The sequence below is a fragment of the Amphiura filiformis genome, chromosome 15 (genome assembly GCF_039555335.1).
Source record: "Amphiura filiformis chromosome 15, Afil_fr2py, whole genome shotgun sequence".
Lineage (NCBI taxonomy): Eukaryota > Metazoa > Echinodermata > Ophiuroidea > Amphilepidida > Amphiuridae > Amphiura > Amphiura filiformis.
This window is the reverse complement of record NC_092642.1, coordinates 50,779,752-50,806,492: the sequence shown is the minus strand read 5'-3', so window position 1 is coordinate 50,806,492 and position 26,741 is coordinate 50,779,752. Positions and strand designations below refer to the sequence as shown.

Sequence of the window (26,741 nt, the reverse complement as noted above, 5' to 3'; positions counted from 1 at the left end):
ATCTGTAGGATCATCGGTTAATGAGATATAGTCACTTTTTTGTACGTTGTGCACTTAACCCTCTTTTTTTTACTTCTGGATATCGTTTGGAGTCAAATGATTTTTCATTTTAAAGCTTATGATATATTTTCTAAACACGAAATAAAACAAAATTGACCGCGAGCCGACTTTACAGCTGTTTCGAGATGGACGGTCACATATATGCATTAACATATTAAATCGTTTATCCCTTTTGGTCAATATCGAATTGGTTTGTGGCTGACTTAGCTTGGGGCCAAATGCATGAATTGGCATATGGCCAAGTCAACTGTGGACGAATTGATTTGGCCGAATCGATCTGCTTCCATGCTGATACCATACCAGGAAGTGCCGAAAAATTACGTACTTTTACAAGGCAAAAAGCAATTTTTCTAGACATTGTTGACATGGTGCCTTCGCCCAAAAACGTTTCCTACTATAAAGACCTAACTTTTGAGATGGTTTGTATGTTTGAAGGTGCAAAATTAACAATAAGCTTATAAAAATAAGGCCCGGTTTACCGCCGAGTTTTGCAAGCCCATCAACGACTTTGACAGATGACGTCAGACACTTATCTCCATGGAGCTATTAAAGATGGAGAAGAAATAGATTACGTAACGCATTGAAACCTTGTGCCGATTTGAAATCTGACAAGCTATTCATCGAAAGGTACCTTTTGTTTTGACCTTTACACAAATAAACCACCAGCCCCCTTCTTCATCACATACAATATTTTTATAAAAACATCCAGCATGTCCAGTGTTAATTAAACAAAAATCTTTTTGTATTGCGCTGGTATAAGAGTTGCAAGGGCCTGATACTTTGCTGATATCGAATGATGAAATTCGCCATCTTCCTCCTGTGAAAAAATTTGAAGAATAGAAGGCTGACGTTGCACCAAAACACGCACGCCTATGTAAGTGTATAATTAGGCCTATTTAATGATAAAATGAACTACCACTAAATGTTCTTGTCAGTGCTGCAGTGCAAAACTTCTCTTTAACATTACATTAAAATAATAGTTACATTGTAAATTGGAACTGACACCAATTTTTTTTCAGGAATACTTGTTTGATAGATTTTGCTTCTCAAGACCATGAGTTACCATGTTTTTTGCAAGCAAATGTAAAACTCTGAAGGGAAAATCTTTTTAAGCTTTTGCCTTTTTACCAGGAGGTTGTGGCTATCATGGCTATGGGTACGTTTACTCAGGTCCCGTTATATTAAATTAGCATTCAGTGTAATTTATCGGGAAGAGATGGCTATGAGAAGGATTTATTTCCAGGTTTACTCAGGTCCTTATCAATTATTGCATTCATGTAGAAATTAGGCCATATTACTGATTAAACGATCTTCTTTCTCACATTTAGAACATGCCTGGTGATTCTCAGGAAGTAATATAGTTATAATATAATATAATATAATATAATATAATATAATATAATATAATATTTGGCCTAATACAATATAACATAATATAATATAATATAATATAATATAATATAATATAATATAATATAATATAATATAATATAATATAATGTTGTCATTTATAATGTTGTATCAAAGCGCTTTACATTTATTCCGCTGTCGTTAGAATATGTCAGCTGCCATACAATGCCCAAGGCATGCTCATACCTTTGGGCGGCGCTCAATGGACAATATTCATAACAGCTTCCCATTTCGGTAGAGAGAGGCAAATGAGGTAAAGCGCCTTGCCCAAGTGCACAACATGATGGCACCGCCGGTGCACGAACTCACAACCGAGTCCGTACCACTGCACCACCGTTGCCCCCATAATAATTATAATATAATATAATATAATATAATATAATATAATATAATATAATATAATATAATATAATATAATATAATATAATATAATTGGCCTATACACTAGGCATATAGCATGTTTAAGGTAAAATATAGACGTCGTTTTGCCAAATATTCAAAGATTAAGGTACATTAACTTACTGTTACTTAGAGATAACAAAATGTTCGACTGCAACTGCATGTGCCAAGTTTTCGAGTAAGAATACTGAAGCCAATGAGCGATTATCAATTCTCATGGACCTGTTTGCGTATTGCCATTGTATTAATGCTGACTTTAAGGTGACGCTGAATATATAGTCATTCAATATTTCCAAGTATTTGTTCATTTTTTTTCTATAAAGTACTGCTAATAGCCTACATTGTAAAAAAATAGTGTCTTCGCAAGCTTCTGGCAATATTGTACTGACATTAAAAAGGAAGTGTACGGAAATCAAAACATTATGTCTTATATATTAGAAAAATAATGGTTTTATTTAAAACAAACTCATATTATTAAGCATAAAAACGAATAAAAACAGTCATCTCTCAACACGCGATATTCAAAATTCCTGCGCCGAAATTGTTTAGAGCAATGACGTCATGGTTATTTGTGCTCATTTGTCGTCAGCCTTCATTAGATTATTGGGACGTCATTGCTCTAGACAATTTCGACACGGGAATTTTGAATATCGCGAGTTGAGAGATGGCTGTTTTATTCGTTTTTATGTTTAATATGAGTTTATTTTAAATAAAATCATGTGCGTGTTGCCAAACTGTTCAAATGTGTAGAACACGTCACCTGTAGGCCTACCTTAAACATGTTAAACCAACAATATATACAATAAAGAAAAGAAATGGAAGGAGACAAAAGAAGTGAAAGAGACGATTTCATTGTCTATTGGCGTAGGTATAATATCGTTGAACTTGAGATCACGGTTGAAATATTTCGTGTTCATTATTTTCTTGAAATCGTTTGGACAAAAGCTTATTATATTGTATACAATTTCACTGTTGTAGTCATTATTTTGTGCCAATTTCTGTGAACTTTTTAGATCAAAATAGTCACAAGATTTAAGATTTACACAGTGTTGCTTTTCATATTTACCATTGCGAAAATGTAAAAGTATCGAAAAGGCTTTCAAGGTAATAATTATGAGGCCGGGGGTAAAATTTCCAAATTGTAAATTGTGTACCAAAATTTGCTCCCCTCCCCCACTTGCACATGCCAAATTTTTGGGATCCCAATTTGCAAATTATGGTCTAGATCTGTAGCCATGTGTTTTCCGTGATACGGAAACGGACTAATTTCACGGAATCGGTGGTAGAAAACGGAAAAGAGGATTTCATAAATAAAATTGAAAAAATTGAATAAAATAATATAAAGAAAAATAATCAAACAATGTGTGTCTGTTGTTGTTTTTAATAAAATAAAAGTGCGTAGTTTGTAATACTTCTTGTAAAATGATGGTAAAACGGACACAACACGGAAAGCCATGCACAGAAAACGGAAAAAGCACCGAGTGACATATTGACAAAATGGAATTTAAAAAGTAGAAAAGGAAAACTTTAACTTCACATTCCCTCTCATGGTTCAAGTAAAAAAGTTAACCCCTCTCAGTCCAACTTAATTAGTCAAAAAAGGGTCCAATTCGACTAATTAAACTTAGTGATTCATCGTGATTTAATTAGTCATTTACATGGATTACTAAATTGACTGACTACTTATTGACTAATTATTAACCGAAAATCAGATTTGCGATTAATAATTAGTAATTTCAAAATTGCCTAATTTCAATTCGTTTTCAACTCTAATTCTCTTTTAGCATGTTTAGCAAACATTTCTTTTGGAATTAAGCTTAATAGAGGCGATACTGCATTTGTTTTATGCCCTTATGCCAACATGATCAGCAGGATGATTATATAAAAACAACTTACAACACTCCTTTTAACATATTTATATCTAATAAAATGATAGGCTCCTAACGTAGATTTCATGACTTATTTTATTTGAAGTTTATTTGAATTTTGCACATTAAGCTATATACGAGGGTCATTCAAAAAGTTCTACTTCCACTCTTATAACTTTGGTTCTGTAAATTGACATAATTATGCCTCAGAATGGGCTATTCTAGAAAATAGATGCACACCCCCTATAGAGGACTTTTTGTCCATTTGTGATTATTGTAAATCCAGACTTTTAAAGTGTCTAAAGGCAAACAAATCCAGCAGAAAAATAATCCAAAGTCAGAAATCCTGGCCAAACAATTTTTTTGTTACGTTTTGTTGGGCCAAAAAACCCGTTTTGGGGGATTTTCTCCAAAAATGAGCATTTTGGCCCAAATTGGACCTCACAGATGAATTCAGCAAGTCATTTCCAGTCTAAAAATGTATACTTTTATATTCTTTAGACTAATAATTTAGCAGTTATGAAGCCCGAAAGTTTCCATAATTCCAGGGTTAAGACCACCCTTAAGAGCTCATTTTTGGCATTTCTGTGATTTTTCCTTCATTTAATTGGATTTCTCAAGCGACATTGGCAACTGGAATTCCAGTCGTTTTCAGAAAGCAGACTTGGAAATCCAGACATTTCTTTGATTAAAAAGTTACTCCTCTATAAGGGGTGTGCATTTATTTTCTGGAATAGCCCAATCAAATAAGATTAGATTTACCGGAAACGGTAAAAAGTCGTAAAACATTTAAATGAAAATAATGTATGTATATCCCTCTACGAGATTAGCTCGATGTGAAGTGTTATGATCATAGGTTAGGAACTGGGGGCTTGGGAGGGGGGGAAGGCTCAGTCCCCTCAATAATTTTGGTGCGGGGCTGGAATACCTTTCAGGCCCCCCCCAAATAATGCTAGGTGAAGTCAAAAAATTGTGATAAAATATACGGAAAATGGGTATTTGTGGCCTATATTTTGCTCAATTTTCTGACTCAGAGGGGGACCCTCCCCCCTTGGGCACCCTCAAGGTGACCCACCAAATATTTTTCAATTTTCAGTCCACCCCCCCATGTTGAAAATCTTCCTAAGCCATTGATGATTATGCTAGGCTGCTATAGCAGATTATAACTGAAACAACATGAAATATGTAACCAAACATCAAGATACCCAGTTAAATAAAAATGCATTTTATCTTTAAAAACTTATACCAACTTCCATACTGTTACGGTCTTTCAGAGCATGCGAATCTGCTTGCGGACCATCTGTGTGAACTGACTTTTAAGTTCCGTCTGAGAGATGAAATTTAAAAATAAAGATACACAATCACTTTTTGTCAATATTTTCAAATTAGTTCCTTGGTATGGTGTTTAATTACCAAGGTGTCATTTCCATAGCAGGCTTAATATTGCTTCCAGCTAGCACTTTTTCCAATACAGGCAATTTCTGCATAAATGTCTTTTGGGCATTTCTAAGAAAAACATTAAATTTGATTACAGTCTGGTCTGATCTTTTCTTTGCTAAAAACAACGGTTTTTGTTGGAGTGGTGCAGGTATTTTTGTCATTTTACATAATTTTCAATATTTTTCCTTATTTTGAAGCGACTAAATCATATTTTATGGTAACTTCAATTTGGTCTGTTTGTGTATTCTTTGTGGATATACCGTATGTACAGATTTTCTCCGTTTCCGCGGTCCTGAATCCTGGTTTTATTTTTACTTCGCTTACAATAAACGGGAAAAGATATTAAAAAAAAATTCCGTAACAGCTAGTTACGACAATAATTATTGAAGTATACCTTTATCCATTGATTTTTGGATCCTATTTTTAACACATTTCATTGATAATTCATGATTTGGGATATCGTATATCAGTATCAAATTTTTGACATTTTTGGCCCAATTTTGCTATTAAGTTGTCAGACATGCAGATCTTTTGTAGATTTGCGCCCACTGCACCCCCCCTGGCTAAGGGCCCGCGTGTACTGATTTCAATTAATAGCAAATGTCATTATTTAACGACTTTTAGTTTTGTAGTTTTGTTGTAAGTTTTTGCTTTTTCCTGGCAACTTAATTTGTAAATGCATGATTATTATTAGTTCTTGTATAAATTGGGTATCCCATGCTTTGTTAATTAGTTGTTCAATCTCATTTTGTGAATATGTACCTGCTCAGTTTCTAACATGCAATTTTAAATACTTTTAATATGCATATTTTGTATGTTGTGATGTCATCACATAAAAACAGTTTTTAAGAATAATCAATGTAATTTGTTATTTATTTTATTGTGCGTGATGGCAGTGTAAGTTTTGATGTAATTTGTATTTGAATATGTGATAGGGACATATGGGAGAACAGAGGAATATGCCTACTTAAATTTAAATCTGAATACCAACAAACCAGGTTCTGCAACAAACATACATACATACATACACCCGGGGGGGGGGGCACTCAACACAAATGACCATATATACGGGTATGTTCCCCTGGAAAGACCCCCTTTTTGGATTTCGCAGCTCAGAAAGACCCGCTATATTTGACCAAAATAGAGCTCCGAAAGACCCTTGATTTTGATAATTTCAGCTCTAAAAGACCCAAACATTTCTCATTTCTCATGTTTCTGGGGTTTTCAGGCGATTTTCAACCAAATAGCCAAGAAAGACCCTTGATTTTGACTGTTCGTCCTCATTTTACTTGTTCGCAGCCCAGTTCGCAGCTCCAAAAGACCCCCTTTTACCGGTACGCCGTCAGCTCCCAAAGACCCACCACCTCAAAATTTCGGGGGTGCATACCCACCAAAATTGTTTTGATGTGCCCCCCCCGGGTACATACAACCATTTCAAGCTATTTCAAAGGTTTTTGGAATGGTTTACATTTTACGCACTAAAATGCGTAGAAAAGCGCTATGTTCAAATTTACATTTTACACTTACATACATTTAAATGTCCTGTTCACTGTACGTTCAGATCATGATTAATAGGCTACCGGTATTTGTACCAGATTTTTAAAAAGTGGGTTCCCCGAATGGACTCCAAATCCAGGATACAAAATATGCAGCCATCCGGCCTCGCATCACAACATGCACCACCGTCTATTTCGCCACCACCATGCACCATTAGTTAAAAATATTTTAGCTCAACAGCATAAAAGTGTCAAAGGTAGTTAAATGAGGGCGTGTTGTTTCCCTGCGATCGACGTCCACTTTCGACACACAGAGTTGAACTTTGAATGCAGCCACAGCGATGCATCTGAGCTGTGTGCACGGGGATGCAATACTTTAAACAATAAAAGAAACCATAGAAAACATTTTTCTATTTTTTCAGACACAAAAATAATTTGCAATTTCTAGAACTTAATGATCTTATTTAACTGACCAGAAAAGGAAAACTGGCGAACACTAAACGATTGGAACTTGTTACTTGATAACCCAAACCCTAAATTATTAAAATAACAATGTGCAAAACGATCAGGTCCTACTATGAAGCATAAAACATCGACATTGCATTTCGAAATATTTTGAATATATATTTTAAGTTTAAGCTCAACTCCATAATATATTTATGCTTTTCATCATAATTAAATCACTCTTGTAAAACAAAAAGGACCAGAAGCAACTTGACTGTCACTTTCTGTCGCACGCTTCCTTTGAAACTCATCTTGCTGCCCGAGTCCGCTGGGTCTGTACATAGCCTTCATTAAACCTGTTTAAGACTGGTCGTTTGCTTATAATCCATGACTTGAAACAAAACTCCATTATCTTAATAACAGAAGTTCTAAACATTTACAAACTTCGCCAACGTTTTTGAATTATCGCGCCTCGTCACCAGCGCTACAGCGCCAACTTTATTGATTGTGACGATTTTACTATAAATATATTCCGACCCGCTCGCTTAGTGCGCAGAAGCTTCCAGCCCACTCCATGAATATATTAATATCATAATCATTGTTGTGCAGGCTTCATCATCATCATTCTCTGGAATATATATGATGATAAAAACACGTATTTCATGGTCAATATATAAATATTTCTTCACAATTTATTCTTCGACGTCTAAACCGATAGTTCGTCAAACAGTGAGCATATTTCCGTGGACCGACTGAGCACCAGGAAAGGTACGTAAGTCATCTTATTTTTTAGTTAAACGTCAAATTTAAAGGGCCTTGGTTAAACATGTACAGTGTGCATTTGTACATGACTGATTAACACAAGCTGGCTGATGATTTCAACAAACTGGAAATTTCTTTTTTTCTATATATAGCTTAGAAAATATATTTCTTATAATCAAAGTGCCAATTTTCGGCATTACATTTTCGGCAACTGATAGACGGCATCTTGAATGAGGAGAGCATCATCTAAGGCAAAATTTGGCGGGATATATACACCGCAAACCTGACGTCATCAAGATAATATAGTCACAGACGTTCGGCCTTTAAATTGACCTTACATTTTGTTAACAACAGGGTGGTTTTCTGTGGAATATATTAAAAGATCACGAGCGGGAAATCTTTGCCGATTTTTGGCGCGGTTTTAGGGAAAATCGGGGCGGGAAATAGAGCAGAGTTTGGCACGTGGATTCCTAGGAAACATAATGATGATATTGAAGTGTTATATCCCGCCATATCTGCTGAGTATTGTAGATTTGACAAAAAGAGAAATGTCGAGCAAGGTTTCACCATTTAATCCCAATATTTTTATTATACAAATTATAACAAAGATTTTATTTTGGTAAGAATGAAAAATGCCAAATTTGCGACAAAAGTGTGCCGAAATGTTGTCATGTTTCCATGCAAACACCTTGGTGTCATTACAAATGTTTTGGGGTTAGGATAGTATATGAGCTGTTCGTGATTTACTTAAGCATGTATTTGGTTAAATAAGGTGGATTTTGTTCTCATTATTTCATTCAAAATTCATTTTTGGTAGTGGAAAAATCAGACAAAAATAGCGCGCCAAATTTCGGCACGATAGAACACAACGCCATTAGCGAATCTTGGGCATAGCATATCCCGCCATTAGTTGTGCCTATACCATTAGTATGTCACGCTGTGTGTGTACAGCTAGCTGGTAGCGTCGCTTGGGTCTATTAAATATGCATGACTTCATATGAAAAGCATTTGTCAATTTGCTGATACCAGTCATCTTTTACTCGCAGCGGAAAGGCGGTTTCCGTGTTGACGAAAATCGTTGTTCGTCAACACGTCGGCGGAGTCGGCTCGGAGCGCCTGAAAGTACCGGGACATTTGGCTTGGGGTCACAGGGTATCATGAGGGTTGTATATAGATTGAATAGGGCTGTATTGACAGAACACAATGGACTTTACTCTTAGCTATTTGTTTCATCAAGGGTTTTTTCTGTAATTGTCAAAAAGACGCCCACGACTTGAGCGATTAAAGAGACGTTGTACAAAAAGAAACAGTGTTGCGGTAAAATGGCCTTTGTCGAGACCCTCAAATTATAGACATTTCAACAGGCCCCATATATAGTGAATACTAGCTTATTTGACGTATTGTTTGAGGGGAAGAGAGAAGAGTATTTACCGTCCATGGAAACATAAATAAATATAATATTATTTCCCTTTTGTCGTAGATGGCGTTGTTCGGCACGATGCATGTAAAAATGTGACAATTGCCAAAAATCGGCATTTTGCCGGTCTTTTGGTATACCATGGTATGGTAATGGATTGTTGGCCTTTACCTAGGGTAACCCGCTACCATTCTTTATTAACGTTAAATGGCAGTGTTGAAGAAGTAAAAAATGAATTTAAAAACTTTGATTTTAAAATAAATTCAAAGGGAAAAGTTAAACAAAAATGTCACCAATGAATGTCGAAAAATCGTCATCGTTTCTTTTGCGGATAGATCTACTTCTTAACGCGCCAATTTCCGTGTGTAACCTATGCGGTACCAGCTCTAATATGTACCAGGCCTACATGTTCAGGGATTTGAAGATGTCCCGCTCAGTATCCTAATCTTTTATTTTGCATTCTTATCATTTTTTTCCGAATCTTATCAATTGTACTGTTTCAATTCAATTCAAATTAAATTTGTGCCAAATTTCGGCATTTTAACGTTCATTTCAGTCCAGGTAACCGACCCATATGGATCATATGGGTTTAAATGCGGGTATTAACCAAAATTAACATATATCCGCATTAAAATGATATTAAATTCTTCAAAATACGCATCAAAAAAGAAAACGTGTTCTCGTAAGAAAATTGAAAACACAAATTAATAATCTAAACAAAAATGTTGACGAAGTATGTTCAAATTCGTCACCATTTTCGGTGCTTCTTTATTCACCAAATTCTCGCGGTCATATCCTTGTGTAACACGTCTTATAGTGCCTTTGAAATGCGTGTAATCACCAAAATTAGCATATATCCGCATTAAAATTATATTAAATTCTTCAAAATACGCATCAAAAAAAGAAAACATGTTCTCGTAAGAAAATTGAAAAATAAATTAATAATCTAAACAAAAATGTTGACGAAGTATATTAAAATTCGTCACCATTTTTTAAAAGCTTAAAAGCATTTCATCCATTCACCAAATTTTCGCGGTCATGCCCTCATGTAATACGTCTTATAGTGCCTTTAAGTGTATGCAATCCACAAAATTAGCACATCCACATTAAAATTATATTAAATTCTTCAAAATACGCATAAAAAATTGTGTTTTCATAAGAAAATTGAAGAACAAAATAATCTAAACAAAAATGTTGACGAAGTATGTTAAAATTCGTCACCATTTTAGGCGCTTCTTCTATTCATCAAATTCTCGCGGTCATATCCTCATGTAACACGTCTTATAGTGCCTTTGAAATGCGTGTAATCACCAAAATTAGCACATATCCGCATTGAAATGGTATTAAATTTGTCAAAATATGCATCAAAAGTAAAAATATGTTGTCGTAAGAAAATTGACAAACAAATTAATAATCTAAACAAAAATGTTGACGAAGTATGTTAAAATTCGTCACTATTTTAGGCGCTTCTTCTATTCACCAAATTCTTGCGGTCATGTCCCCGTGTTAGGCCTATTATACGTCTTATAGTGCCTTTGAAATGGAATAACTGAAAAATATAATATTGGTAAATTTTCATAAACATAGACATCTTTTATTTTGTCAGTGTAGATGTCTTTTTTTAATCAAACGTAAAACAATCGTGGAATCTCAAAATTTCAAAATGTGCCAAAATTCGGCATTTTGTGTTCCGCATGGGGTTATCTATGGGTCACGTGGGTTCGACCAAGAGTTATCGATCTAAACAAGACACAAACATTTATTAAAACTGTTTTGATTACATTGTCAAGTGATCTGATGCTCGACAAAAGCATTGACAAAATGAAACTGATCCAAGTAAGTGAGAACAAAGAATCATAAATGATGGTCGCCATTAATCTGATTTGCTATTTCTAACCTAACTATTGGTTGCGTCAGCATACTATCGTACATCGTACTGAACTTGTCTGATCGGCTATATTAACCCTTTATGTGCTATTGGGATAAATAACATGCACGTATACTGTAAAAGACACACTTTGTTTCTAATTTCTATTTTAAAGATAATTTTTGCAAATCTTTGTTAATATTTTTCAATGATTTTACCAAGTAAAAATCGCAGCGATTTTGTGAATATTCCAATCTCACTGGTCTTTATGCTGAAAACAGAACTCACATTGGCATACGGATGGTGGGCCCACGTTAGATATACAGTAAGCAGATAGATATTTTCATTTGTATGAAAGGTATTATATTTAATTTTCGTACAAAGGATTAAAGATGTTTCATTATTTTTCTATATTTTAAAAAAGTAAGTCGTCAGCACTTAGTTATTTTTGCGAAGTAAGTCAATTTGGACACCAATATAAACGGGCCTACGTGTACTAACAAATGTCACTTTCAAATACTGGTGTTCTATAATCCATAGAACTAAGTGTAGTAAGTTGATCAAATATTGAAACAAAAACTATTTTTCTTATAAAATATGTTTTTGCCATTTGTTTGCGCAGAACAATGTGCACAATACATTTTTTGCACAAAATTGGGTAATATTTGAAGTGAATTTGTTCTCAATGTTATTAAAATGATATTAACATTTCTTCTTTCTTAAATTCAATAAGTCGTATTCACTCCTCACCTGGCTGAACTCTTAGTTAAATGTCTGCACAAAAATAATTATTCTGGCAGCTTGAGAAAAGTAACAAATTTTAGAAACCATCGAATGTCCTATTTTTTAAAGACCCGTGCACATCGGGACAGGATTGCCAACCTATAATAAAGCAAGCTATATAAGACATTAAATTAAAGCAATACTTACAGTATCTTACGTGAAAATCTTAATAAATTGAACAAATTTAGAAGCATAATTTACTTTTATGAGAAATATAAACAAATATAAAATATGTGTGACCAGAAAAAAATCGTACATGTATATAATGTGGAGTTCGCTGTATTGTTGCCGAACGGCGCCCTCTATCAAAATGAACATAATCCTATATCTTTATAACCAAATGGCCATTCTCACCTGGTATGGCGCTGGTCATATTGTATGTTGCTGCCCAGCCATGTCATGACAGGTTGGTATTTGTGTCAACATTTTAGGTGTAATTTTAGAAACATAACTTTGGTTGATTTGATTGTGAATTTCTCGTGTCTTTATTTTTCAAGTCGTTAGAAAATTCGTTTGATTTGATGTTAATCCAGAAAAATACTATATGGAATCCAAGTACCGGTATAAACCTATCAGACACGGCGTCCTCTCTCAAAAAGCTTGATCACTACTCGCGCTCGGCGAATTCATATCGCCCGGCACTTAATAGATAGGGACGATTTATATTAGCTTATATTAAACCGTTACTCATCTCTCTGCTGAATTTATATGCCTGATGATTGGCCCATAAAGAAACTTTGCTCATCATTTTTTTGTCTCTCTTCTTTAACAGGCTCAATTTAAAACAGATAAAGCAGCAGTGTACTATCAGAATGAGTGAGTTATCAGAAGTTAGCCGATTTCGTTGGCTACTTGCTTCGTTAGCAAACAACCTCGCCCCTGAAGAAATTCACAAAGTTCAAACACTACTATCAGATCAATTAAGTGGTGTTGACACTGGAGATGGTGCTCTTGGCGTATTCGACGCTTTGGTAAAACAGAATCGAATTCACGATGAGGACATGGGACTACTGCGGGTGCTGTTTACTAGTCTCGACCGTAGTGATTTGTTAGAGACGGTAGAATGTTACGACAGAGAAAAGGGTGCAGTGGCGAAGATATTGAAGAAGAATTCGTCAGTTTTTGGAGGTAAGATTATAACAATTTGCTACACTACCTATATTAAAATGGGAGTGTTCACGTATAGTATTTGATGTATTTACCCATTTTAAAGTCTTTGAACTCGAAGTCAATAAAATAAAACATAGGAAGGATAATAAAATTAAAGAGAAAGTATTTGGACCATTAATTATGTAGCTTGGTCGTCGTTTCGGGACGCAACCACTGGCCGCCACTTTAAGTAATGCAACTATATATGAAGTGAAAACATTATTGTGGGTGACACTTTGCGCGTTTGCACTCATATATTGAAACAAATAAAGCTGACACACAAGAGAAATGGGATGGGTTCAATAATGGAGATCCCACAGCTTAAGGGGTGTCATTTCCATCGTATGATTTTTTCTCAGGAGGTATAAGAAAACACAAACAACTTTGGGTTTGATATATTATTGGCCTCTAGAACTGCAAGACCTATGTAAACAAATTTGCGAAATTGGCTTCCTTGATCAGGTGTTGACTCATTTTCTATGAGATCGATGTATCAGTGTTAAGAAATACACTGCAGTTTTCTATTTTATTTAAATGATAAAGCTGGAAAACTTGGCTCATGCCATCCCACTCGTCTCAAATAAACGTCCCCTTAGTGTGTCTAATTGTGTTGAAATAGGAAATACAAACAGTTTACTTATTATGTTTTCTTCATTGTATTAATTAAACTTCATAGGTCCTTTCTTCGGACGCCAAGACATCCTTTCAGACATAGTAAAAATCCTAGACACAGACTATGACCACATCCATGCCATATCGGTCACCGGAGAGGCTGGAATCGGCAAAACCCGTATGGCAAACGAGGCCTGCATTCGAATGAATGGCACCTACAAACTAGTCACTGTTGACCTCAAAGGGCTTCCGTCGATGGAGAACGTCTTCTTTGCCATCATGCATTCCTTTGGAGTGGAGAGCTTGGAGTATGATCTACAACAGTTGTACGATTTGCTGAAAGGATACGAATGCTCAGGACCTGATGGTACGTTTGTATGTCGTTATCATAATTATGTATGTATTTTGGAATAGTAGGCCTACGGAGGGCTATGACTGACATGCAGCTGATGTTAACATGATTTATTAATTATTGTCTATAGTTCTATGTTCTACAACTCATCATGTTTAATATGAAGCGTTTATCATATTTGTATCAAGCCAGTGCGACAATATGCATAATTAAGATGTTTTAGACTTAATATTTAACTATTTTCTTTAAAGTGAAATAATAGCCAAGACCGGCCCAATTAAGTGAAATAATATCCAAGATCGCGTGCCGGCTATTGCTATTTTCAATATACTAATATAGTTTTGCTTTCACTTCGACAAGCCACCGTACATGCATATTGACAAAATTGTCACATATGAACATTCCGAGAGAAAATGTTGACAAAACAATTTCACTATCTTTTGGCTCTGCGTGATACATGCTGTTGAAAATTAAAAAACTTTACAATTGACTCCCGATGTGGGCCAAAGTAGAGTCATGTTTTACATCAATTTTATTTTCGTCTCTAGGCAACACGATTTTGCTCCTTGACAACGCCGATTCCATGTTGAACCCCGGCTCCGTAGCTCAACCCAACCCAGCGTATAGACAGTTTACAGACGCACTGAGAACCATCACAACTATACCCAATCCACGAGTAAAAATAATGATGACGTCATCGTATCATTTGGACATGAAAGCAAGATTGAGTTCAAAGGTAAAATTGGGTTTCACGCGCAAAAAAATGCAATAATGACGTTGTTTTCTGTTTTAAGGAGCTAAAAGTGATCAAAAGTGATGCAAATTACTTTTGACAATGATGATGATGATGATGATGATGATGATGATGATGATGATGATGATGATGATGATGATGATGATGACGACGATGACTAAAACGGCGGTGACTACAATGCTACAATGCCGAAGACGACGACGATGATGAGGCCAGGGTGATGAGGCGGTTGATGATGAGGAGGAGGAGGAGAAGGAGGCCCGGGTGATGCTCAGGCGGAAGATGATGATGATGATGGTGATGATGATGATGATTTTGATGATGATGATGATGATTTTGATGATGATGATGATGATGATGAGACGATAGCGATTTTGTTGATGATGATGTTGACGACGATGACGATGATGATGATGATGATAATAAGACGTGATAATGATGATGATGATGATAATCACGACGATGACGATAATCATGACGATGATGATAATCATGACGATGATGATGGGACGATAGCGATGCTCATGCTCCACTGTGCATTTTGCTACTTCCGGTGATATTAACAAATTATTTTTGTGGGGAAATCCAGGTACAGGAAAACCTTCCTTGTTCAGTCGTTGATCAATAAGCGTTCTATCATACGGAAGTAACTAAGGGCCATGCGATTCACTTGGGAAGTCAGGATCTCGTGATCACGAGATCCTGAGTTATAAAGTGAACCACATGTACGGTGTCTGATCTCCGCCAAACTCCCCCTTTTATAATTCATATCCCCAAATTTTAGTTTTCCCCTTTTTTGCGAAATGCTTTCCCCCTTTTCAAATATTTCCCCCTTTTAACTTTCCCCGTTTTCAAATAGTTTCCCCTTTTCGACTTCCCCCCTTTTCGACTTACCCCCTTTTCAAATAGTGTTCCCCCCTTTTTCCCCTTTTCCCCCTTTTCGACTTGCCCCCTTTTCAAATAGTTTCTCCCTTTTCGACTTTTCCCCTTTTCAAATAGTTTCCCCCTTTTTTAAATTTCCCTTTTCAAATAGTTTCCCCGTTTTCGAATTACCCCCTTTACAAATAATACCCCTTTTTATTTTCACCCATTTTGTAAAATTAATAGTTCCCCCTTTTTACAAATAATCCCCTTTTAACTTTCCTCCCGCTTTTTCACAAATAGGTTCCCATTTTAAATAGTTTCTCCCTTTTTAAATAATACTCCCTTTTTGTTTTTAATACTCCCTTTTTGTTTGGGTACTCCCCGTTTTTTCCGTGCGTAGGCTTTACCAGTAAGCCTGGACCCTGGAGAGTACCGTGCACTCACTAGAGCTCATTTCGCTACATCCATTATTGGAAAGGCGTTCTACATGAATTTGGATACCAACGTAGGTAGATTTATAGCCTGTTGTGCAAGCGCCGCTAAATTCAATGGGTTAGGGATCCGTCAACTTTTATGCACGTTTATGGAGGGGCTGTACAAAGAGCAAATCCGATATGATTGATAAACCAAATGATGTTCAGAATGTTAAACGGGTGAAATGGCATGCATAAATATTTATGCTGGTCAAATTCATAGCAATGATGTTTGAAAGTCTGTGAAGAACTTGTCTATAAACAGGGATATGTCAGAGACAACAAACAACTGGCTGCCATTGTTACAAGTGTTACAGAAGCCTAGATAATAAGAATTGTTTGTGCTATATAATTATTCAAAAGTGTTTTTTTATTTTAGCTCCAAAGTTTAAAACAAGCGGTCTTAACAGTGAAATGACAATAAAAGCATACATTTATAAAACGGGCCTGGACAAAATGGGCATTGCATATTTATGACAAGTGTGGCTGTGTGATTTTATGCAACTTTATTTTTAAGCCAGTTCCAAGTAATTTTCGCTATCTTTGTTTGTCAACAATCCCGTTAACAATAAAAATGTGCTTTCTAATCAAAGGCTCTATGGCGTATATTCAATTGACCAGACAAATGAACCAGGGACTTCGGTCAGTGGTGCACGCCTCAAAAATCCAAAAAGAATTAGTAGGCCCTATATGTTAGATGAAGAATTATGTAGCAATTAAGTATTTACTACACCCCTGCTCAATTTTGTGCCTATTGTTGCATTTTGCTCAAAAATTATGGCGCATTGGGGACAAGTAAGATATGTATATTATAGGGGCAAGGACTACAACTACTGCACTGGAAATTTTATTTCAGCACAGCCAACAGTTGTTGAGTTACAGTCAAAAATGAGGGAAAACCAATATTTGATCAATAAATCAATAACTACTTGCTTTGTGTTGCTGTATTTTCAGTACAGTAGTTGTAGTCCTTGCCCCTATAATATACATATCTTGCTTGTCACCAATGTGCTATAATTTGTGAGAAAATTGCAAAAATAGGCGCAAAATTGGACAGGGGTGTAGTACCCCCTTAAGCCTAGTCTTTTTTAAAAGTCGAGACAAGTCCAAAATAATAACGATTAATAAGCCAATCTAAGGCTAGCTTCAGACTCCGTATTGTACGTACAATATTGTATGTACAATACTTTTCGTGACGTCAAAAAGTATTACACGTGCAATAAATATACGTGCCACGACGAGTTGAATCAGATTAAATAACGCGCTATAACCCTGACGGTTCATTGTTTGCTAAATCCAAGCGAGGTCACCAGAAAATCTATGCAAGAGAAATTTCTACTGCTGCTGATGAAAAATCCTAGAGTGCATTTGGAGGTTTTTTCTGCACTTTACCAGTAGCCCTAATAAATTCATAAAACAATAAAAATCAAATAAAGATTTAGGGCAAATGTTTTTACTCACTGCTCATCTGATCCACTTTCCCAGGAAACTAAATACCGATACTCCTTAGTTTTTCCCTGACTTTCCAGACATAATTATGAGTAAACATCAAATTTAATGTTTACAAAACAATCAAATATATATACATTCTTTTGCATTTTGTACATAAATATTGATATCAATAATGTAGGCCTACAAACATTAAAAAAGGGGGCCTAAGAGTATGTCTATTTTTAATAATATACTAATTCCGCCATGCCCAAACATATCTTATTATGAAATCGTGTAATGGAACCCAAATTCCAATCAAAAATAAAAACAAATTTGTTATCAAATACACTAGGCCTATACATTGTATTATATGACTTTAATAGATGGTTCATTTTAATTAATAAATAGATTAACACGGGTAATGGACAAGAAATATTTGGCAATACCGGATTTACCAGAGAGCCAGTGGATAAAGAAATTAATTAAAATTAAAACAAATTAAATGAGAAAATGAAAGCAAGGACATTTGGCGAAGTATTGTTTTAGAATTCGAAGGAGTCCTAAATGTTATCCTGGCCCCAGGACACTGATTAATGTAAATTCGACCCATAGTTATTTTATCTACTTTTGCCAGCATTCAACCTGTTCAATGTGATTTATGCCTATTTTTAATAAAATTCCGAAATCTGACGTATCAACGTTGTATCGTGCACGAATTATGATTCGAGACTACACTCTTATTTCGCCAATTAAAAAAGTCTTAAACAATCTTAATCAATCTTAAACTCGTGTTAGTTACGTGGTCCTCTCGTCGAAATATTGGTTAAGGGCCCTTAATTTTCTTGTTGTTTAAGGCTCAAATCAATAGTTGGTTAAAACTTTTAACCAATGAATGCATATAGCACTTTAACCAGCTTCAAGTTTAAGTGCTTAACCAACTAGGTTGTTAAGGTCTTTTAATCAATATTTGCTTAATAACTCTAAACAGATAATGATTTATATGTTCTATTTTATCTAAGGATTGTTTAAGAAACACAACTGCTTAATCAATGGTTGTATTGGATTTAATTATGATTGGGACTTTCTTTTCTTTTTTTTTTTTTAAAATTTTATACTGAAACATAATTCATGATAGATTTGAAGTCATCAGATCTTGGTCAACTGTGAGATTCGTTCAAATTTCATGCATAAAGTTTTTTTTTTTTATCAGTTCAACCCGCTATGTATCCGGGCAATGTATCCGAGTAAAAAATCTAGTAAGCCTTTCTCTCTCGCATGCATTACGATACAATGCTAAAATACAATACATCAACGCTAATAAATTCACACACTCGATACGGTATCCAGCATACCGATACTTCAATGCATCTCGTCTACATTGTAAGCTATTGTGCGTATGCCCAAAACTGAACATCGCGGTAGGCCTACACACATTGGTGATATACATGTACCGTGCACGTAGAACAGTACAGTACAGTATCGCTAGAATGTCAATCCCAATGACGTTGTTAAATCTAGCAAATGAACGCATCAATATCCATCCATGTCTCAACGATGTCTATGCATAACTTATCAAACGAATCTCGAGTTTGGTGCAACCTGATTGACTCAAACCTACCTATTTGAACGAAGTTTCAGAAGACCATAAGCAGCACGACCAGCATTCACTCGTGGCCGCCATTTGCTTTTGTCATTTTAAACAATAATTGGTTAAAATTCCGTGGCGCGAGATGTATCGTTAAACAGGTAAAGTACAATTCCACTAAACATTACACAGTTTAATGCCTTTTAACGTAACAAAAAATAACCACCTTTATACGCTCGAGTTTAACAGTCTTTTAACATACGTTAAACTTTGCAGATTAGGCGCAAAATCACGCCTTTGAACATTAATCTTAAACTTTTCTTCTTATACTTGGCGACTGTTAACTGCCGGAACAAGAGTGTATTTCATTTGACACGGTTGTATGGATTTCAGAAGATCGGTCCTATAATAGATATCGATTAGAGAATTACAGCAAGAGGCTTTGAGGATGCCGTAATCCTCTTGACCATCAACCAATCAGAGAGACATGTTTCAGAAATATATTCGTAGGCTTAAAACTCTTTCAACTCTGAAATATATATTTCAAGTAATCTCGTTTCACACTTTGGCTTGCAATAAAGCCACGAAGGGGCGGTAATGTTAATATACGATTTTAGTCAAACATTGGTGCAAATATACGATTTCGGTCAACTATTTGGCTATCCTTTGCCCAAAATTATGAAATGTTTATTAGTAACAACAACTCTTAGGGCGGTTTTCGAGTAATTTTAGCGAAATAATGAGGTTAAATAAAAGAAAACCCACTTACAATTTTGGACGCTTAACTGTGGTGTTCTAGGGGAATTAAAATATCACAATTAACATGTTTAATTCAAAATCGTTGTCCTACAAGCACATGTTCAGATTGTGTGAACATGACAAATACAAACAATAAGGTTGAAAAATAAATAGCCATTTAAAAATGATTTTAAAAGATCGTCTATTTTGTAGCTTTATGACACTGAATAGGCCAAATATCTGCCTCTGACGAAAAAAAATGTTTTTCATGCTGATTTGTTTTTGTAACAAGTACCGTATGTCATTTCAAAAAAAAGAAAAAGGCGGATATTACTTTTTAAAAACTCAACGCATTACTATTATTAATACGCCTATAATTAATGAATGAAAAAGTATAGAAGGCGTTGCATCCGGTTCTGATGAGGGGGGAGGGACACAAGCCGTTTTCGGCAGTTTTCCTATGGGATTTTCTAATATTTCAGATCAATGGGGGGGCTTTCGTGCCCTAACGCTACGGTTACTGCATTAACACGTTTATGGATGTATTGTGATGATCATAAGTAGGCCTATCATAACATGCCTCAACGATATCAATATGTAACAAGGTGTTGCAAATTCATAACACAGCGTGTTATAATGTAACGAATGCTATGCCAAAACTTTTAAAAAATTAACAAAAATATCAGTATCAATAAAATCAGAACCAGAATAAATACAAAGACCTACAAATAATACTTTTAAACTTTCTAAATCAATATATGACTAAATATCAGTATAAATGAATCTCTAAATCAATTAATCAATCAGTTATCAATCAATCAATAAATCAATAAATCAATAAATAAATAAATAAATAAATAAATAAATAAATAAATAAATAAATAAATAAATAAACAAATAAATAAATAAATAGGCCTAAATAGATAAATCTATAAATAAATAAATAAGATCTGAATGTGCCATTTATATTATTATTACAATTTTAATATTATTAATATTAGTATTAATACGACGTATTATTTACTTTAAAAAGGTGCCCATTGATTATATAATAATTCAAGTACAGTTGAATCATGGTAGGTATTATGATACCTACCATGGTTGAATACAAGAATACATTAAAAGATGTTCATCATTCCGTGCACTCACTAAATTTAGAACTCTTAGAAATTTGGCAACTCCGTATCAATTAAGCAACCTATGATTGTAGCAAAATATATATTTTCCCGGTACATACTATTTATTGCACGTGTAATACTTTTTGACGTCACGAAAAGTATTGTACATACAATATTGTACGTACAATATGGAGTCTGAAGCGCGCTTAATTGATTCGAATTCCAATCTCCTGGCCTTTTCCTGGGTCTTTATTTAGTTGCATGATATAATTCAGATTATGATTTTTCTTAAATGTAGATCTATATCCGATAGAATTCATAAATTACATAATAAGTATCATTTTATTCATTTTATTTAGCTCAAGAATTTGTATCAGACAATCACGTGCTTTCAACGTGTAGGCCGGACCTATTTCAATATCGAAGTACATGGGACGTGAATGCACGGTACTATAGATGGTCCGTGCCTACTGGTAAAGCCTACGCATCGTGAAAAGGGAATAAAAAAAAAAAAGGAGTAAAAAAAAGGAATAAAAAATAAGGAGAAACTGTTTTAATGGGGGAAAAATCTGTAAAATGGTATTATGTAAAAGGTGAAAAGAAAATTCGAAAAGGGGAAACTATATGAAAAGGGGAAACTATATGAAAAGGGGAAATTCGAAAAGGGGGATACTATATGAAAAGGGGAAATTCGAAAAGGGGAAACTATATGAAAAGGGGGAAATTCGAAAAGGGGGAAACTATATGAAAAGGGAAAATTATATGAAAAGGGGAAACTATATGAAAAGGGGAAATTCGAAAAGGGGAAACTATATGAAAAGGGGAAATTCGAAAAGGGGAACTATATGAAAAGGGGGAAATTCGAAAGGGGAAACTATATGAAAAGGGGGAAATTCGAAAAGGGGAACTATATGAAAAGGGGAAATTCGAAAAGGGGAAACTATATGAAAAGGGGAAATTCGAAAATGGGGAAACTATATGAAAAGGGGAAATTCGAAAAGGGGAACTATTTGAAAAGGGGAAAGTCGAAAAGGGGGAACTATTTGAAAAGGGGAAAGTCGAAAAGGGTTAACTATTTGAAAAGGGGGAAAGTTAAAAGGGGGAAATATTTGAAAAAGGGGAAAGCATTTCGCAAAAAAGGGGGAAAACTGAAAATTTGGGGAGATGAATTATAAAAGGGGGAGTTTGGCGGAGATCAGACACCGTACACGTGGCTCTTAGTTACTTTCGTATTATCATAAGTATTATTTTATTTTTACGAGAATGTTATTGTATTTTATTCACAGGTGGTCAATGGATTCCGACTTTTTCAACACAATGGACTTGACTCAGATGCCGTAATCGGTATGTTCCGATATCACGCCGGCAACACTGCAGTAACTTACGACGACGCTGAGGACGTTGCCACAATGTGCGGCAAAAACCCACTGGCAATCAAGGTACTATTTATGAATTTACTACTTTAGCAATATTGCAACAATTCTGTCTTGTTTATTCTCATCTCTAAACAGAAATTTTACGAGGGCAAAATTGTCTCCAAAACATGAAAAAAGGATCTGTGTTACCTGAAACTCGCCAATTGCCGCTTTGTCATTATTTCGTTTCTCATGATTATCTGCAAATGAACTGCACTTGGACGGTCGTACTGAAAATAGTTGAGTCTTTTTGAATAAATATAGGTTATTTTGACGAATTTGTGTTAATTTGTTTTTGTGAAATTATATCAAATCGTTTCTATTTTGATAAAGTTAAACTATTTTGACTAACTCACAAAAAATATTTAGAGACACACAGTACACATTAAAGACTATGAATAGAGTTTATCAATTTTTTTATATAAATCTATACACTCTTAAAACAACGTGGTCAAAAGCGACCACGTGCACCTTATCCCTAAATTGTAACCACAAAAGGATCAAAATTTAACCACAATTTAGGGGTAAGGTGCATAAGTAATCTACTACGTGGTCAATTTTGATCACGTTGTTTTAAGAGTGTAATATCGTTATTTGCTATCACGTATAGGCCTACACCAAACGCCCTTCTTTCATTATTCCTTCATCAGATCACAGCCAGTAGACTTCAAGATGGAAGCCTCACCATAGAAGACTTACATCCAACGAAGACATCTCAAAAGACTGACGATGTGACGAACTCACTTTCCGGTCTTCAAATATCATCAAAAGACCAACTTCAGCAGTGCCTACGGTCTTCCTTTGAGGCCTTGCCAGAAAAACATAAACAGAACGTTATAAAACTAGCCGTAACACCCGGGAGTTTTTCACTCGACGCAGCACGCAAGATCCTGAAAACACACAAGAAGCGTTTATCAGTGCTTCAGTATGACCTACAAGAATTGAAATATCTGGGGTTTTTACAAGTGAAGCAAGTAGAGTTTAAAGATCTTACTGGAAAGACTGCAGTGTACAGCATGCATGCAAACATGCGCAGCTTTCTCATTCAGTTTGTTAAGCAATCTAGTGACTATTCTAAAGTGTTTCACAAAGCACAAAGGCGGCACTTCCAGTTCTACGGCAAGAAACTGAGGAAAATCTCCAAGATGGTACAAGATGATCTGTGTAATGCGCTGGTAAGACTGCGAGAGGACCAAGCCAACTATATCGGCTTCCTGGACATACTTAAGATAACGGACGGTTTCAGACCATCAGAAAATCTCTGGGTCCTCGTCGCATCAGAACTTCTTCTTTCCCCTACCGAAGGACAGAAGTTCTTCGGATTCATGGCAGAACAGGCTAAGAAGGATGACGATTTGTATGCCTTTGCAGATCTTAAGTGCTACCAGTTAAAGTATCTGAACAATGTTAAGCAAGATCCGGAAGAACTTCTTCGCCAACTCACAGAAGTACAAAACATTCTTGATAAGAAGATCAATGGCGAAGTAGACGCCTTCAGCAAGCAACTGAGTCTAGCTACCTTATGTTGCCTACGTGGTGAGCTCCTCACACAGACCAACAAGACATCAGAAGCAAGACAAATTCTACAGCAAGCAGAGGGTCTTCAGAGACAACTTGATGGGGCCAAGACGTCACATCGGTTCCTGGTTTGTCGCGCAGTCAATTCCTTGAAGAATGCAATGAAGCTGACGACCAACACGCCCAAGACTCTCGTTGTGAAGGTAAGAATATTTTGTTTATAGATTTGAAAACGTATCCAGGATATATATTCGATCGCTATTCAGGTTGCTATTTTCATTAAACTTATAAAAGTTGATTCCTGAAGTGCATTTGTCGCCTCAAAGCATCAAAATCTTGTTCACAACATGGCCTTTCTATTCATTTTTTAAAATATCAATATACACAGGGAAAAAGAATCACGCATCGCACAATAGAACATTTTAACATGACATTATAATGGGAAATAACATGCATAGGCAGATAAGCCAAAGAAAAAACTCTGGACATATACCTGCCTGTGCAGGGACTCGAACCCAAGACCTTTGGATTGTGTGATTACTTGATGCTAATGAATATTCACTTTGATATATGCAGGGACTCGAACCCAAGACTTTTGGATTCTGTGATTACTTTGATGCTAATGAATATTCACTTTGATATTGACATAACTCATAATAACCTCTAGAAAAAATTATTACTATTTGTTATATATTTCTTATTTTGGTTCCAAAACAGAAGGAAACCAAGCAGAGCCCAGTTGTAAGGAAGGATGTTCGAATCCCAGTTGGGGACGAGGAGTCGAGTTCATCGTGTTCATCGGCACTTGAGGGCAGACTTGTGACAAAGAAGAAGGGCAAGTCTACCAAACCAGGTATGCAAACGTTTTCTGGTCAAAACACTCTCCATTGTGTCCACTTGCGTAAAATATGAGACTTGGTGCTGACAAATTATCATGATTATTGTAATGTATATCTTATTATAATGCCGCTAAAGCTTCTGATTTACCACTATAAACCAGTAGCTACCAGTGGATTTCAACTGCAAATTGCGCTTGGCTTTCTGATCTTGTGCCACATTCTGATGTCATTAACATGCTTTAAACGGTCTGAAAAATCTGGCATTGACTTTTTCACGACCGTTGCCTTCATTTTGCATGACATGGTGACATACATGCCGAAATTGGATTTGGTGTGGATCTTTGCTTTCTTTTAAGATTTTTAAAATATGTATTCTCAAAGAGGAGTTTGTCCCAAGTCGCTTTGAAAGAGAGATGGGCACTCCCCTCTGCATATGTATAACCACTGGCATGTACCTTTACAAGCATTTAGATAACTTAGTATTCCCATTCTATTTTGCAGCCTACTCATCGTCAGACGAGTCAAGTTCATCATGTTCAGATACTCTGGAGGTTAGACTGCCGAACAAGAAAAAGGCGAAACAAGTTAAACAAGGTAAAATTATTTTTGAAAATACAGTAATTTTAAGGTGAAGTGCATGGCGGCACCAGTTTTTTTTCGGGGCGAGGTGAGGCAAAAAGGAAAAGTGACATTTCAGGGGGCAGAAATCAATAAATATTTCCAAAATTGCGGCAAAGAGTGGACATTTTCGTAACTTTGGGTTTTTACTGGGGAAATCTAGGAGGGGGAGAGTTCTGACTGGGGGATTTACCCCTCATGCCCCTTGGCTCCGCCACTTGATAGGTTCCGCGGAAACAATTATTTATCTTAAAAGGTACAGATATTTTTATGGACGAGATAATTGTAACCGATGTGACGGGCAAGGAAATGACATACTGGTATCTTCAAAGACATTCCATTAAACAGTTAAAATTGGTATAGCTTGCAATCTCATGACTATTCGAGTGGGAGTTGTCTAAATTTGGTGTGAAAAAAGAGAGTAATTATAACGAAGAGAAGTGGTCATTAAAATGATTGTTTAATAATAATACCCCATCACTTGTTTTTCGATGCATTGACAGAACTCAAAGAAGATGATTCTAGCTCGTCTTGCTCGTCCGATCTAGAAGCTAAACTGCCGCCTAGAAAGAAGGCTACACGTCCCAAACAAGGTATGTAATAATTTATATAAGATATAAATATGAAGTATTTGATGATGAATATTTATCCGAACATTTCATCGTACATATAGGGTGTATCAAAATGATTGGTACCCATCAAACACCTGCTTCTTCCAAATTCAATATTGGACCCTCTTGAAATTTAATGTTTGATGACCTTTAATGACATAAATGTACAAAAAATGGTTCTAGATGCTATACTGCATTTTGATGTGGAATTCTTCATGTTTTTGTACCGGGTGTCCCACTAAAAGGTTACATGTAGATTTTTGAAAACAAATATAAATATCCTTTTCATGACATAATCTATGTACCCTCTACTAGTACCCCTGTGAATGTCAAGTTCACAACTTACGTACTTAGCCCGCATTCCAGGCATTCCTGACCAAGCTCTTTACGTGACATAATGCAACACGAAGTTCATTATCGCCACCGTGGCGGGGCACTTGAGTAGGCCGAGCCATAGCATGGCAGATGTAGTAGGATATTTTGATAAACAAAGAATAAAACTTGTTCAATTCTATTTCAGTCAAAAATGTAAAAACAAACAGCAGCGATTTCAAGTCAACAAAATCCAAGCAAGGTCTAAATGCAAAAGATTGTTATTTATTTCACTATGTTAATAACAGGAGACACAGCGTGCAGAACTCCTTTCACCAAAAACGTGTTCTTCTTTAATGACCATCTTCCTTAATTTTTACCAACAAGAGTCAAGAAGAAAAACTGA

General features: G+C 35.6%; 1 protein-coding gene across 1 annotated transcript; it reads left to right on the top strand.

Annotated features, from left to right (window-relative positions):
- Nucleotides 1-7,683: 7,683 nt before the first annotated feature.
- Nucleotides 7,684-26,708, top strand: LOC140171011 (uncharacterized). Its single transcript, XM_072194195.1, has 10 exons — nt 7,684-7,885; nt 12,719-13,074; nt 13,772-14,074; nt 14,608-14,795; nt 22,309-22,461; nt 23,088-24,158; nt 24,673-24,808; nt 25,296-25,388; nt 25,916-26,005; nt 26,644-26,708. The coding sequence occupies exons 2-10, from the start codon at nt 12,759-12,761 to the stop codon at nt 26,706-26,708; spliced, it is 2,415 nt and encodes an 804-aa protein (XP_072050296.1). The 5' UTR covers nt 7,684-7,885; nt 12,719-12,758.
- The last annotated feature ends 33 nt before the right edge of the window (nt 26,709-26,741 follow it).

Excerpts from the sequence above, each read along its gene's own strand:
- LOC140171011 (XM_072194195.1), top strand. The coding sequence starts at position 12,759 with ATGAGTGAGTTATCAGAAGTTAGCCGATTTCGTTGGCTACTTGCTTCG. Across the intron at positions 14,796-22,308 it reads AAGCAAGATTGAGTTCAAAG|GTGGTCAATGGATTCCGACT; the intron begins GTAAAATTGGGT and ends TTTTATTCACAG. Across the intron at positions 25,389-25,915 it reads GGCGAAACAAGTTAAACAAG|AACTCAAAGAAGATGATTCT; the intron begins GTAAAATTATTT and ends ATGCATTGACAG.